The sequence below is a fragment of the Hyla sarda genome, chromosome 11 (genome assembly GCF_029499605.1).
Source record: "Hyla sarda isolate aHylSar1 chromosome 11, aHylSar1.hap1, whole genome shotgun sequence".
In the NCBI taxonomy this organism is placed as follows: Eukaryota; Metazoa; Chordata; class Amphibia; order Anura; family Hylidae; genus Hyla; species Hyla sarda.
In genome coordinates, this window is record NC_079199.1 from 79,251,549 (window position 1) to 79,266,991 (window position 15,443).

Here is a 15,443-nt window from a genome sequence, read left to right on the forward strand (position 1 = left end):
TAGCTTTCTACCCCGTTTGACAAAAGATCTCCATAGACCACAATGGGCAAAATAAAAAAAATAAAATAAAATAATGTTTTAGATCTAGCCCATTCATTCCTATCCACCAAAAATAGACCCTGGAGGCTGACTTCCAGTACCCTGCTGTTTAGCTTCCTACTTCATTTGACACAGGATCTCCATAGACCACAATGGGCCATTGAATTCAATGGGCAAAAAATCTCAATATTATAGATCTAGCCCATTCATTCCTATACACCAACAATAGACCCTGGAGGCTGACTTCATACTCAGCCTCCAATGGTATTTTGACTAAACAAACCTCAAATGTTTAATGGGTTAATTTGTTGGTGTATAGGAATGAATGGGCTAGATCAGTGTTGTTCAAACAGTGGCCCTCCAGATGTCGCAAAACTACAACTCACTCACAGTCCAGGCATGCTGGGGGTTTTAGTTTTGCAACATCTGGAGGGCCACAGTTTGAAGACCACTTGGCTACATCTATCTTCTACAATCTTCACTATCACCAATCTCTTCTTTCTCCTGCCCTAATCTAGCAGCCAAACATTACCATGACACCCTAAAGTCTACCCTGGATCAAATGGCACCCTCTAAAACACGAATCTCCCGACACAGACGGCAGCAACCCTGGCACACGCTAACAACCCGCTTTCTCAGGCGATGCTCTAGGTGTGCTGAACATCTCTGGAGGAAAACTAAGACTTCTTCAGACTATCTGCACTATAAATTCATGCTTAAATCCTATTACTCCGCTCTTCACCTCGCCAAACAAACATATTTTACCTCCCTCATCTCCTCTCTGTCTAACAACCCTAAACACCTTTTTGACACGTTCAACTCTTTCCTTCGGCCTAAAGTACAGACCCCAATCACTGATCTCTGTGCTGAAGACCTGGCCAAATACTTCAAAACTAAAATCGATGAAATTCGTGATGAAATCCTCTCCCAGTCCCCTAAAAGTTCTGATCCAATTCCCAGCCACGTCTCCTCTTCATCACTCTCAGTTTTTGAGCCTGTAATGGAGGATGAGGTTTCCAAGCTCCTCTCCTCCGCCCGCCCCACTACCTGCTCTAGTGACCCCATGCCTTTACACCTCATCCAGTCTCTCTCTCCTGCTATCAGCTGTCACCTAACTAAAATCTTTAACCTCTCCCTCTCTTCTGGGGTCTTTCCCTCCTCCTTCAAACACTCTATCATAACCCCACTATTGAAAAAACCATCTCTGGACCCTTCCTGTGCAGCCAACTATCGACCCGTCTCAAATCTCCCCTTTATCTCCAAACTCCTGGAATGCTTGGTCTACTCCCGCCTTATCCGCTATCTCTCCGAGAACTCTCTCCTTGACCCCTTACAGTCTGGTTTCCGCTCCATTCACTCCATTCATAGAAACGGCCCTAACCAAAGTCACTGACGATCTTCTGATGGCCAAATCAAATGGCAATTTCTCTTTACTGATTCTCTTGGACCTGTCTGCGGCTTTTGACACTGTGAATCATCAACTCCTCCTCAGTAGTCTCCGCTCCATCGGTCTCAAGGACTCTGCTCTCGCCTGGTTTTCCTCCTATCTCTCTGGCCGCTTCTTTAGCGTCTCGTTTTCTGGCTCTACTTCTTCTCCTCTTCCCCTTGCTGTCGGGGTTCCCCAGGGATCGGTCCTAAGTCCTCTACTCTTTTCACTCTACACATCCCCGATTGGGAAAACAATCAGTGGATTTGGTTTCCAGTACCACCTCTACGCTGATGACACCCAACTTTATACCTCCTCCTCCAACATCACCCCTGCACTCCTACAGAATACCAGTGACTGTCTCGCTGCCGTCTCAGACATCATGTCCTCTTTATATCTGAAACTAAATCTTTCTAAAACAGAACTTCTTGTCTTTTCTCCATCAACTGATACTGTACCTAACCCTGACATTTCCATCTCGGTATGTGGTACTACCATAACTCCCGGGCAGCAGGCTCGCTGTCTTGGAGTTATACTTGACTCTGATCTGTCTTTCACTCCCCATATTCAGTCTCTTTCACGTTCTTGTCACCTGCATCTAAAAAACATTTCCAGAATCCGCCCGTTTCTCATTACTGAAACTGCTAAAACTCTCATTATTGCTTTGATTCACTCCCGTCTCGACTACTGTAACTCTTTACTAATAGGCCTTCCTTTCTCCAAACTCTCTCCTCTTCAGTCCATCCTTAATGCCGCAGCCAGACTCATCTCCTCTCCAGCCGCTACACCGACGACTCCTCCCTGTGCCAGTCACTACTCTGGTTAACAATTCAGTCCAGAATACAGTACAAAATCCTCAGTCTCACACACAAAGCTCTCCACAATGCTGCACCTCCCTACATCTCCTCTCTCATCTCCGTCTACCATCCTACACTTTCTCTCCGATCTGCTAATGATCTCACACTAACATCTTCTATAATCCGAACTTCTCACTCCCGTCTACAAGACTTCACTCGTGCTGCACCGGTTCTCTTGAATGCTATCCCTAAATCCCTCAGACTCAACAACAACATCCATAGTTTCAAACGTGGCTTAAAAACACATCTCTTCAGACAGGCCTACAAGTAGTCTCTAATTGGCCTCAACATATCCTCAACATATCCCCAACATATCCTCAACATATCCCCACACCTCTTGTTTGAATAGTTATTGTGTAATTTTATGTCTGATACTTGTCTTTGTTTGTACCCCATAATTGTAAGCGCTGTGGAATCTGTATGCGCTATATAAATAAATAAATAAATAAAATAAATAAATCTATAACATAGTGATTTTTTGTCTATTTAAATCCAAGGGCCCATTGTGGTCTATGGCGATATTGTGGTAAACTTGTAAGAAAGCTGAACAGCAGTGTCCTTTTAGTAATGTGTATCAATTCCTCTGTTGATATAGAGGGAGATTTATCAAAACCTGTCCAGAGGAAAAGTTTCTGAGTTGCCCATTGCAACCAATCAGATTGCTTCTTTCATTTTTCAGAGGCCTTTTAAAAAATGAAAGAAGCAATCCAATTGGTTGCTATGGGCAACTGCACAACTCTTCCTCTACACTGGTTTTGATGAATCTCCCCCATAGAGTTCTGTGATTATACTCATATTAGTTTGAACTTTTGTGAACTAGGTCAATTGAATACAACACATTACCTCCTTTTTCAATTAACCTAGTTGCCCATTTATGGTATCCAATCAACCTAGTTTCCACAGTTCAAAGTATCAATTGACCTATATCTGTCAAACCTAATTAAAGAATAATCACACAACTTGAGCTGAACCCAGTAATTGAACCCACACCAGGGTCTCCCATACATATTACTACCAGTACCCTGCTGTTTAGTTTCCTACTTCATTTGACACAGGATCTCCATAGACCACAATGGGCCATTGAATTCAATGGGCAAAAAATCTCAATGTTATAGATCTAGCCCATTCATTCCTATACACCAACAATAGACCATGGAGGCTGACTTCATACTCAGCCTCCAATGGTATTCTGACTCACCAAAATGATAATGTTTAATGGGTTAATTTATTCCTAAATTTCTGTACTTTCCTATTTTGTCTGTAGCTTGATGCATTGCACAAACATTTTAGCAGGAACTGGTGGGTTTGGATAAAACAGTCCCCCATAGGGCTACTGTAAGTGGTCCCCAAAATTTTTTGTGACACCTCTATGTCCATTTAATATATTGTTCAAGAGGATTACATTTTTTTATTGTATACAATTTTTTATCTTTTTGTATTCATTTTTAGAAACGAAAAGCTCTTCTGGAAAGACTAAGAAAAAAGGCAGAACTACATGGCGAGCTACATGAGCACTCTTTCCAAAACGATCCAGAGTGGCCAAGCATCAATGACATCCCAGGTGACATAGTTACATAGTTACATAGTTACATAGTTAGTACGGTCGAAAAAAGACATATGTCCATCAAGTTCAACCAGGGAATTAAGGGGTAGGGGTGTGGCGCGATATTGGGGAAGGGATAGGATTTTATATTTCTTCATAAGCATTAATGTTATTTTGTTCCAGGAATGTATCTAATCCTGTTTTAAAGCTGTTAATTGTTCCTGCTGTGACCAGTTCCTGAGGTAGACCGTTCCATAAATTCACAGTCCTCACGGTAAAGAAGGCGTGTCGCCCCTTGAGACTAAACTTTTTCTTCTCCAGACGGAGGGAGTGCCCCCTCGTCCTTTGGGGGGTTTAACCTGGAACAGTTTTTCTCCATATTTTTTGTATGGGCCATTAATATACTTATATACGTTTATCATATCCCCCCTTGAACGTCTCTTCTCAAGACTAAACAATTGAAACTCCTTTAATCGCTCCTCATAGCTAAGATGATCCATGCCCCATATTAGTTTAGTCGCGCGTCTCTGCACCCTTTCCAACTCCGCAGTGTCCCTTTTATGGACAGGTGCCCAAAACTGAACAGCATATTCCAGGTGAGGCCGTACCAATGCTTTATAAAGGGGGGGTATTATGTCCCTGTCCCTTGAGTCCATGCCTCTTTTGATACATGACAATATCCTGCCGGCTTTGGAAGCAGCAGCCTGACATTGCATGCTATTCTGTAGTCTGTGATCTACAAGTACACCCAGATCCTTCTCTACCAGTGACTCTGCCAGTTTAATCCCCCCTAAGACATACGAAGCATGCAGGTTATTAGTACCCAGATGCATAACTTTACATTTATCCACATTGAACCACATTGAACTATAATGATCCAAGAATTGGGAATACACATTGGTGCAAGTGCCAAAATTGCAAAATTATGCCAACAAGAGATGAGAGCATCTGCTGCCAGGAGGAGGATATTCTTAATCCCCACTTTGATAAAGGACTAACTTGTATTCTACAACACGAGGAGTTAGTCAACTTGAGATTTAAAGAAAAAAGTTCAGTGGATGGATAAGTGCCAAAGAATTTTTTAAAAATCGCAATAGGTAATAATATTGTATTGTTTATAAATTTTTATATCTTTTTTAGAAACATTTTTTTTTAATGTTTTTAAATATTACTCTCTTTTTTTGACCTTTTCATAAAACTTGAAAAATTAAAAATGTGCATATCAGCATTTCTCTGTGTTTACATGAACATAATTGCAGTTGCTATTACAATTCATTTTATTTTTTATTTATTTTTTTGTGTGCAAATAATTTACCAATCTCAAAGTACATTTACACAAACTTTAGCGTATACGGCTGGGGGAGATAAAACCGGGGGATCACGTATCCCTGCCATATGCAGCCGTATGTTAATTCCTTTCTATGAGCCGACCGGAGTGAAATGCCGATTATGGTTGGCTCATTTTTGCCCTGTATGCGCTTTTTCCACAGACCTAAAGCCATAGTCGACCATGGTTTTACTTCACCTTTTTAGGTACGGTTGAAAGTGCATACGGGACAAAAATGAGCCAACCTCACTGAGGATCACTCCGGTCGGCTCATTGAAATGATTTACCATACGGCAGGGATACGGTAGCACATGGTTTTAGCTCCACCACAGCCTTATGAACTCATGTAAGTGTAACAACATGATGTAGGTCTTTATAAGTCTTCCCCCACGATTGTGAAATTTGAATCTAAATCCACATATCTGTAAATTATTCATAATTTTTACACTATTTTAATCTTATTTTATTTGTAGGGTTATTCGCAAGTCCGCTTATAGATCCTACTCTTGTTTTGCGCATGGAATCCTTGGGCCTAAACGACGAAAGCCAATACCATCATGTGTCGTCAATTTTATTAGGTCTGAATTTCCAGATCCTGACGGGCAATATATTGGATTCCACTGGCCTGATGAATACCCAGCAAGTGACATGGCTGCTGATGTTTGATTCACTATGACACTTACTTTCTGCACTTTTCATGTTATTACAGTTTTACATTGCACTTTTATTGTTTACAATTTTTTTATGTTTATTTATCTTGTTATTTATATTATATTAATTAGTTATTTAAATTTTTATGGTGGTTATTTTATTTTGTCTATTTTAATCTGTCTACACCAGTCATTTCCCAAACGTGGTCGGCACACTGCTATTCCATTTGACACTTCCCATTGTTGGAGTTTATTTTTCCGTTGATTTTTTTATTTCCAGCCCTGGCATGCTCGCTGATGACTGACGGCACAGGGTGGAAGGGAAGCCTGCGTGCGAACTGCGCACAGTGTCCCACTCCCCCTTGCGGCCCAGTGAGGCAAAAATGGAGCCATGGTGAAGAAGCTGTAATACCTGCGGTGCCACCGTCACTGCAGTGTCACCCAGGTCCACCCTCTACCCACCCCAACTGTCAACCCCCCCCCCCGTCCACACCCGTGTCACCATGTTCATCCTCCTGTCCTCAGTGTCACACATGCTCCCCCTCCCCGTCAATCATGTCTACCCCCTATTCACATCTGTCACCCATGTACACTCCTCTACACCCCTGTTACCCAATTACACCCCTCTGTTACCCATGTACATTCCTCTACACCCCTCTATAAACCATGTACACTCCTCTACACCCCTCTATAAACCATGTACACTCCTCTACACCCCTCTATAAACCATGTACACTCCTCTACACCCCTCTATAAACCATATACACTCCTCTACACCCCTCTGTCACCCATGTACACCCCTCTGTTGCCCACGTAAAATAATTGCGGATCCTAATGTGTTTGTTTTGCATGTTTAACAGTGAAGAATTGTGTGTGGAATAAATAGTCAAGATGGCAACAATTCAAAGTAGAGAAGATATTATTTGTCAGTTGCTATATAAAGCAGAAATTTTAAATACATACCAACTGAAAAATAGATAATCCATACTCCTTGTATCTCGGCCAGCTGCAGCACCTGGCGTATGAGATAACCCCCGGTTTTCTATAAAATTTTACCTTGTTTAAAGGTAGTCTTATATGGCATATAAAAAAAATATTAATTCCTTAGAAACTGAATATTTTTGATTTACGTTTTTTTTTAACAATTGATGATTAAAATTTATTTTCTGTAATGAAAACATTTCACAAAAACAAGTAGTAATAATATTTTTTAATAAACAACACTATAATAATAAACCATTAATAAAAAAAAGTATTTTTTACTCATGAAAATATACATGAATATGCATGTTAAACAATATAGCACATAAACAAGTATATAGCACATAACAAACAAGTAAAAAATTTAAATCTTGAGTGGTGTTTTTCAACCATTGATTGTTTGTCTGGTTTTTCAATTGGTGCTATATTAGAAGGCATTGTTGACCGGCGAGAGGTCCAGTCTATGGAAATGTTTCCTTCAGCAAGTCCCATTACATCCTGCATGATTTTCGCGACGAATTCCTGAGTGGTTGGCTCATACACTGATCGTACAAACCACTCTTTCCGGACTTTTGAATAGGCAAGATTGTACCTCGGTGTGCCTAAAGGTCCGCTAGTTTCAGTCTCTCTTGTAACAACTGCTTGCACTCTATTCATTATAATTATGGTCAAGAGCAGCAAGCTGTGTTCGAGCATACACCCTGTCTATACTAAAATGAAGTCTTTTAGGCCTGTATTTTGTTAGTGAACTATGAAACACTTCCAGATCTCCAGTGTGACAAAAGTTGCTAAGATGTCTAAGGTCTTTTTGTAGTCTTGTATCCATGACAATTTTTCCAAGTTCAACATAACAGGCACTTTGTTTTTTTAACCATTTTCGGGTGGACTGAATGTCCTCAGGGAGTTGGTCATGATGACAAGATGATTCCTGACCATTATCATCCTTCCAAAAATGAACGTTGGTGACATGGTACAAGACAGAGTTCCATCTGTTTACAAGTTCATCTGGATTGCATTCACAAGTATTAGAACTCCACCATAAATGATTTTTAATTGGTCCTATCCATTCTGCTAAATCTTGGCAGTTTTTTGTTTTTTTTTGCTGACGGCAAGTAGCTTTTTTCCTATAGATTTAGCTAAGTGCCAGACATCAAACTGGTGACCAATTGTTTTATATTCCTCACGCAGCATTTTTCTGATGGATACGTGCCGGTCAGTGCAAATGATGTCTATGTCCACTTTATTTTGCAGTAGAAATTCCAAGGCATTCTTGCACGCTATTTTTTCAAGGGCAACAGAGGATAAACCAATACCGATTTGTTGAATGTTGAAATTCAATATTTTGTTAGTTTCTACATCCATCAATGTGTATATGCAATATTTTGCACTGTGCCCGGGTGAATCACATTGTCCATCTCCAGCAACACATACTGCATGTTGTGATATTTTTTCCATTTCTAATTTTTGATTAATTGTTCAAGAATTTTCAATTGCAGGAAATATATATATTTTTTGGATACGGTAGTAAGTAGCCTGGCTAATTCCCAAAATATTAAATATTTTTAGGAACTGTTGGATTTTGATGTAAGTGTTTCCACTAGTAATGATAGCAGTAGCTAACTGTAAATTTCCAAATGGTTTCTTTCCCAATCGGGGCTGGCTCTGCCATATGCATTTTAAATGTTTGGCCTCGAATTCAGCAAAGACTGAAATATATGATCCCTTTGTTTTTTTATACACTCTTAGTATTTTTTTGTTGCAGGGTGGATTAGAGGTACAAGGCATCTTGTATAGTAATGTGTCCAAACAGCTTTCATAAACTATGAATTTTCTTTCTTCATGATGTGGTACATTTACATTTACAAATTTTTCACTCAGCACATGCTGACTGTCCTCTTCTTCGTAGTCTTCATCATCTGAATGAACTGAGTCTCCCTCATCATCACTTGAACTACTTTCATTTGTTGAGACTGGAGTTGTGATTGTTGATAAACTTTTATCTACTTCTAAAACAGATATAGGGGCATGCAGAGTAGATTCCTCCACAATAACAGTGACTTCAGGGTCTTCAATAGGTTGTATAGGTGAAATTGTCAATTCGGATAAAAGCGTGGCAGGTAGTAGTTCGTGTCTAGCTCTACAACTTTCTTGAAACTCAGGTACACTGTTAAGAGTTGCTGATCCAGTTGGTCCTATATTTTTTTTCGGAGTCGAAAATATTACACTGGCACCTTGCAATGGCTCCGAAGGCAGGTTTCCAAATACCAAGCTTTGTCTTGATTTTTTTTTTCTCAAGATTTTTTTTTTAACCAGTCTTCTGCATTGTATTTTTATAGAGAAAGTTGTAGGTTTTACTTGTATACACTGATTTCCGGTTCCCCAATTCCTGTCAAACATAGTTGCTGCTTCCTTTTTCGTTATCTCTGAGGCTTGTGGCTCCGTTTCAGTTGGGTTAACATGAGGTACAATATTTCGGCAGGTTGGGCACATTTCCCCTGGCTTTAAACCATTGGTTGAAGCTACGTCTTCATCCAATCTTTTCCTCTTTTGAGGATTCAGGATTTCAGCCTCAACTGCCTCGGCAGCTTGAACTTGTATATCCCGTGTAGGAAAATACTAGGAACGGCAAAGGGGGTGAGCCTCTGTTTTCCTGAATTTGGATTAAAGGTATAGTCAGTAGTTTTAAAATGGGCTGAGCAGAGCCGATAATTGTTCGTTTTAGAGAGATGAATGTGGTCAACCAGTTCATCAATTTTGGGAAACTCTTGATCTGTAGCCAATAGCCATGCCATGATACGATCCCTCTCTCTTGGGAAGGAATGCATGATGATATTATGGTCGCCTTTTACGCTCCTTGACTTGCAACCGTTGACAATGCAGCCCGGCATTTTCTAAAGAAGAAAATGGAATAATGGATTTTAAAATAAATACTAAATATGTCTATATAAAAATATTAAAATTACATTATGTTTCTATTTTCTAGGAGAACATTTGAAAAATAATATTTATTGAAAAAGCACCATTCAAATAATAAATACAAGATTAATATGTTAGTTCACTAGTACAGTAATGTAACTCCTTCCAAAATTTTACAAAGCTTTCTAAATAATTTTAGTGCGGGAGCATTACATTATTGAACTGAGGCATAAGATAGTATCCACTATAATCTAAGAATGGTGCAGAATCACGTGGAATAAAATAGTGTCCATTAGTGGAAGATGTTCCCTATTGTGAATAGAGGCAAAAAAAATCTTTATAAATTATAGAGTAGTGTCATGTACTAAATGAAGATTATAAATAACTATAAAACCCTTAAATACAGTAGAATATCTGAGAGCCTTTTAGTAATCTACTAAAACCACCACCCCATATGATTTTAACCACTGTGCCATATTATTTCACCTTGATCCGCCACTATATCTACTACTAATTTTCACCCTACTATTTCATTGCCCCTTTATTACCTCTGTGTGGCATGAAGAGGAAATACATTTATGTATCTAAAGGTTGTTGGGTTGCCCAAAGCAAACAATCATATAGCTTTTTTGATGAAAGAAGGGATCTGAACGGTTGCCATGGGACACTCTTCAGCTTCACATAAGGACAAGTTGTTCTAAAATCACCCACACTATATTTATGTATTACATAACTTTATGTAAAATTTTTATGCAAACCTGAAAAGCGGCTCTGATAAGTAGTAGACAATAAAGCAAAAGAAAAGAGCTGTTGATGAGTCTTCTGAAAAAAATCAAAAAAGGATAATGTCACATTGACACACAGAACTAAACATCATTTTATTACTTAGATTTTTGATCTATGTTGCCCAGTTTTAAAAAATGTAACACATAGACACCATAGGTGAACTAAGCCTAAATAGACAAAATTTATAACACAACAAATGACAACTTATCACAAGTTAACCCCACTAATCGCTTTTGAAAATGGGGATGTGGCTTCCATAAATGTGTGTAGCCTAGGACTGCACACACCAATACCAAAATATTATACACATAGTAGTACACGCAATTACGAAGCCATTACCGTCTCACTTGAGAACTGAGAGCACGCTCCACTGATCACAACATCACCGCTGTCCAGCCAAATCGTGGCATTGGTCCCTGAACCTAGTCCAATAACACCACCATCTGCATTTTCCAGCAAGAGGCACATACTGGCAAACCTTCATTCCGCTTGAAACTTGGTTAATATTGTAACAGCACTGCAAGGGTAAAAGAGTTCCACAGCGGAGGACTCAAGTAAAGCAGTGCGCCCCTGAATAACTCAGCACTCACCCCCACCCCACTAAATATCACTCATACAGCAGGGCTGTGAAGACAGGGTATATTGGGCAGAAAATAGAGGGACTCCAGCACAGCTACTAAACTCCTTTTTACGTTTTATTTCGACTACATTGGCACAGTGACGTCCGTGCCAGCTACATGTAATGCTAAGACATTGATTATAACAAAAAAATGTTTTTATGTACATTTAGTTTATATTACATAATACAATTATGTATGTATTATTAAATGCCAACCTGTATAGCTGTTCTGTAGAGTAGTCAACAATAAACACAAATAAGATAGCTGTAGATGAGTCTTCTGAAAAATGAAAAGGAAAATGTCACATTGACATACAGACCAATACATCATTTTCCTAATTATGGTTTTGATCTATGTATCACAACTTGTTCCAAATTGAATGCATAGACACCTTATGGTGAACATTAGAGATGAGCGAACTTACAGTAAATTTGATTCGTCACAAACTTCTCGGCTCGGCAGTTGATGACTTTTCCTGCGTAAATTAGTTCAGCCTTCAGGTGCTCCGGTGGGCTGGAAAAGGTGGATACAGTCCTAGGAAAGAGTCTTCTAGGACTGTATCCACCTTTTCCAGACCACTGGAGCACCTGAAAGCTGAACTAATTTATGCAGGAAAAGTCATCAACTGCCGAGCCGAGAAGTTCGTGACGAATCGAATTTACTGTAAGTTCGCTCATCTCTAGTGAACATAGGTTAAAGCATAAATATTGACACAATTGACGCCACAACAGATGACCACTTATTATAAGTAGTATAGCATCTGGTGTCCATTTTTTCAAGACAGTGGACAGGGTAACGCATAAAGATGTGTTACCCTGTCAGGTGCCCTCTCAGATGTCCAACCATCCTGCCTCAAAATTGATGTCCTGCAAAGTTTCCCTCTGGCGTGATTTGCGGGTAAAATCATGCAAGAACTGATACCAATCTTTTCTTTTTGACAGTTCACATTCATCAAGAATCTAAATTTAACCTCCTGAGCGGTATTCCCGAGCGTGACTCGGGGTTAATTTTCCCTGCCAGAATCGGTAACCCCGAGTCACGCTCGGGGTAGAATTACAGAGTTCCCGGCCGGGCTGCACGATATATCGCAAAAGCAATGCGATATAGCGATGCGGCCCCCCCGGGAAAACTAGCGATTATCTGCTCTGGTTGGCTCGCGTTGCGGGGGCCGGCCAGAGCAGGTAAAGAAAAATACTAAAAGTCAGTGTTTCCCTACCAGGGGGCCTCCAGCTGTTGCAAAACTACAACTCTCAGCATGCCCGAACAGCCAAAGGCTGTCCGGGCATGCTGGGAGTAGTAGTTTCACAACAGCTGGAGGTACCCTGTCAGAAAAACACTGAGCTAAATGTAAAAGGAAAAAGTAGTAAAATAAAAAAACCTTTTGCTCACCTAGTCCCGGTCCCTGAAGATGTCGTTCCCCTCCGTGCGCTCTGGTCCCTGCTCTATTCATCTTACAGGACCTTTCACTTTTCAGCCAATCACAGGCCGCAGTGGTGTAAAGCCTGTGATTGGCTGAAGGGGAAAGGGCTTGTTCTGCAGCAAATACACTAGGTTTGAAAACTGCCCGGCAAACCCAGTGTATCCTGCTGCAGAACAAGGTGACAAGGGGGGGGATAGGAAGAATGTGACAAAGGGGGGAATGTGACAGAGGGGGGGATGTGACAAGGGGGGGGGGGATGTGACATGAAGGGGGGGGGAATGTGACAGGGGGGAATGTGACAAGGGGGGGGGGAATGTGACAAGAGGGGGGAATGTGACAGGGGAGGGGAATGTGACATGAAGGGGGGGGATGTGACAAGGGAGGGGGGGAATGTGACATGAAGGGGGGGGGGGAAATGTGACAGGGGGAATGTGACAAGGGGGGGAATGTGACAAGAGGGGGGAATGTGACAAGGGGGGGGGGGAATGTGACATGAAGGGGGGGATGTGACAAAGGGGGGGGGGGGGGGAATGTGACATGAAGGGGGGGGGTAAATGTGACAGGGGGGAATGTGACAAGGGGGGGAATGTGACAAGAGGGGGGAATGTGACAGGGGAGGGGGAATGTGACATGAAGGGGGGGATGTGACAAGGGGGGATTTGACAGGGGGAGGGGAATGTAACATGAAGGGGGAGAATGTGACAAGGGGGGGAATGTGACAAGGGGGGGAATGTGACAGGGGGGGAATGTGACGGGGGGAATGTGACAAGGGGGGGAATGTGACAAGGGGGGGAATGTGACAAGGGGGGGAATGTGACAAGGGGGGGATGTGACAAGGGGGGGGATGTGACAAGGGGGGAATGTCACAAGGGGGGAAGAATGTGACAAGGGGGGAAGAATGTGACAAGGAGGGGGGAGAATGTGACGGGGGGATGTGACAAGGGGGGGAATGTGACAAGGGGGGATGTGACAAGGGGGGGAATGTGACAAGGGGGTAATGTGACAAGGGGGGAAGAATGTGACGGGGGGATGTGACAAGGGAGAGGGGGAATGTGACAAGGGAGGGGGAATGTGATGGGGGAGATGTGAAATGGGCGGGGGGGAGATGTGAGATTCAGTGCAAAAAATTGTACCGCTTTTGGTACAAATTTCCAGAAAGAATCATACCACCAGGGAGGTTAATGCCAGATGGGTGGACATGATGGAGGGCTTATGACAGGGTAACACAACTTTCTGCTTTCACCTGTCCATTGGCAAGAAACAATGGACGCATGAGTCAATACAATTTATGCCAAGTTTTCATAAGTTATTCAATCAGTTGTGTCAATATTTAGGGTGAGACCACCTATGCAGGATACCTGATATATGTGAACCACACCATATAGCGCCACCTCTACCCTGTTAATATGTATTTTGAATACCATGTTACACAATTAAATTATTATGTTTTATTTTCAGATTCATTAATTGTGAGGAATACAATTTTGCATTCAGTTGCCTATGTAGCTGGCTCTCCTTTATTTTGGTATAAAAACAATAAAATGGAGGGGAGTGCTTATTTCTCTAAAATGTTATAATTTTTTTTAAAATAATTTATATTATACGGTTTAGTAGTGGAACCAATCGTATAGATGTAGTCTATTACAAACGCAGGGATTAGCGTTTGTGCTAAAAAATAAATAACCAGGAAGCGGTAACCTCCAATTATTACCAAGTTCACAACCTAAAACGAGGTACCGGGAAGAGCCGGTACCAACAGGCCCAGAGCGTCCAAAATGGTGATCCTGGGCCTAGTTGTTAACAGGCTGGTGTTTTTTAGTCTGGGGAGGGCCAGTAACAATGGTCCTCGTCCACTCTGGTAATGTCAGGCTCTTGCTGTTTGTTTGCTATCTGGCAGAGACTGAAAAAATGGTGACACACACGTTGTTTGTCAAAAATAATTACCAAGATGGGGAAAAAAAAAAAAAACGTGTGCAGTTCACCATATTTTCATTCTCAGCCAGATACCAACCAAACAGCAACAGCCTGACGTTACCAGGGTGGGTGAGGACCATTGTTACTGGCCCTCCCCAGCCTAAATAATGCCAGCCTGTTACCACCTAGGCCCAGGAGCGCCATTTTTGATTCTCCAGACCTGTTGGTACCGGCTCTTCCTAGCACCCCTGTGGCGGTGGGTACCAGGGTAATAATGGGGGGGGGGGATAGCGCTAGCTGGTTTTGGCGCTAAAGCTAAACCCTGACTTAGTAATGGATTCTGTCTACAAGACAGTTTCCACTACTAAGCCTTATAATGTAAATTTATTACACAAAAATAAAAAATTACAACACGTTTTATAAAAAGTTGTAGCCCTTCACACGTATCTGAAATAAAAACTAAAAAAAAAGTTACTACATGCATGGCACTCACCCCTGTGGAGAACGTTTTTTTAATGTGGATGCTCCAACTTTTGATAAAAAACAACCCCCATTTCCTGTATGGGAATGATGGGAGTTGGAATTTAAAAAACATGTTGAGCCTAAAGATTTGCAACAGCAGAAGGCAACCTGTTCCTAAAATACAACCCTTATCATGGGAGTTGTTGTTTAGAAACAGTTATTCATGTGTCTACTAAAATTACTGATGATGAATATAATGAAGCATATGTTTATTGGTCTCAAGAATGTTTTTATCATGTCAGTAAGCAATACATACACACACACACACATATATATATACCCATATATATATATATATATATATATATATCCATATATCCATATATATATATATATATATATATATATATACCCACACATACATACCCATACACACCCACACATACATACCCATACACACCCACACGTACATACCCATACACACCCACACATACATACCCAT

General features: G+C 41.1%; 1 protein-coding gene across 1 annotated transcript; it reads right to left on the minus strand.

Moving 5' to 3' along the window:
- Positions 1–7,401: 7,401 nt before the first annotated feature.
- On the minus strand, positions 7,402–11,582 carry LOC130295700 (uncharacterized). The gene is made up of 3 exons (XM_056546725.1): positions 11,361–11,582; positions 10,498–10,561; positions 7,402–9,714 (listed from the first exon to the last, which is right to left on the minus strand). Exon 3 carries the CDS (start codon positions 9,311–9,313, stop codon positions 8,300–8,302), a length of 1,014 nt encoding a protein of 337 aa, XP_056402700.1. The 5' UTR covers positions 9,314–9,714; positions 10,498–10,561; positions 11,361–11,582; the 3' UTR covers positions 7,402–8,299.
- Between the last annotated feature and the right edge of the window lie 3,861 nt (positions 11,583–15,443).

Coding starts and splice junctions, on each gene's coding strand:
- LOC130295700 (XM_056546725.1), bottom strand. CDS start 9,313: ATGTGCCCAACCTGCCGAAATATTGTACCTCATGTTAACCCAACTGAA.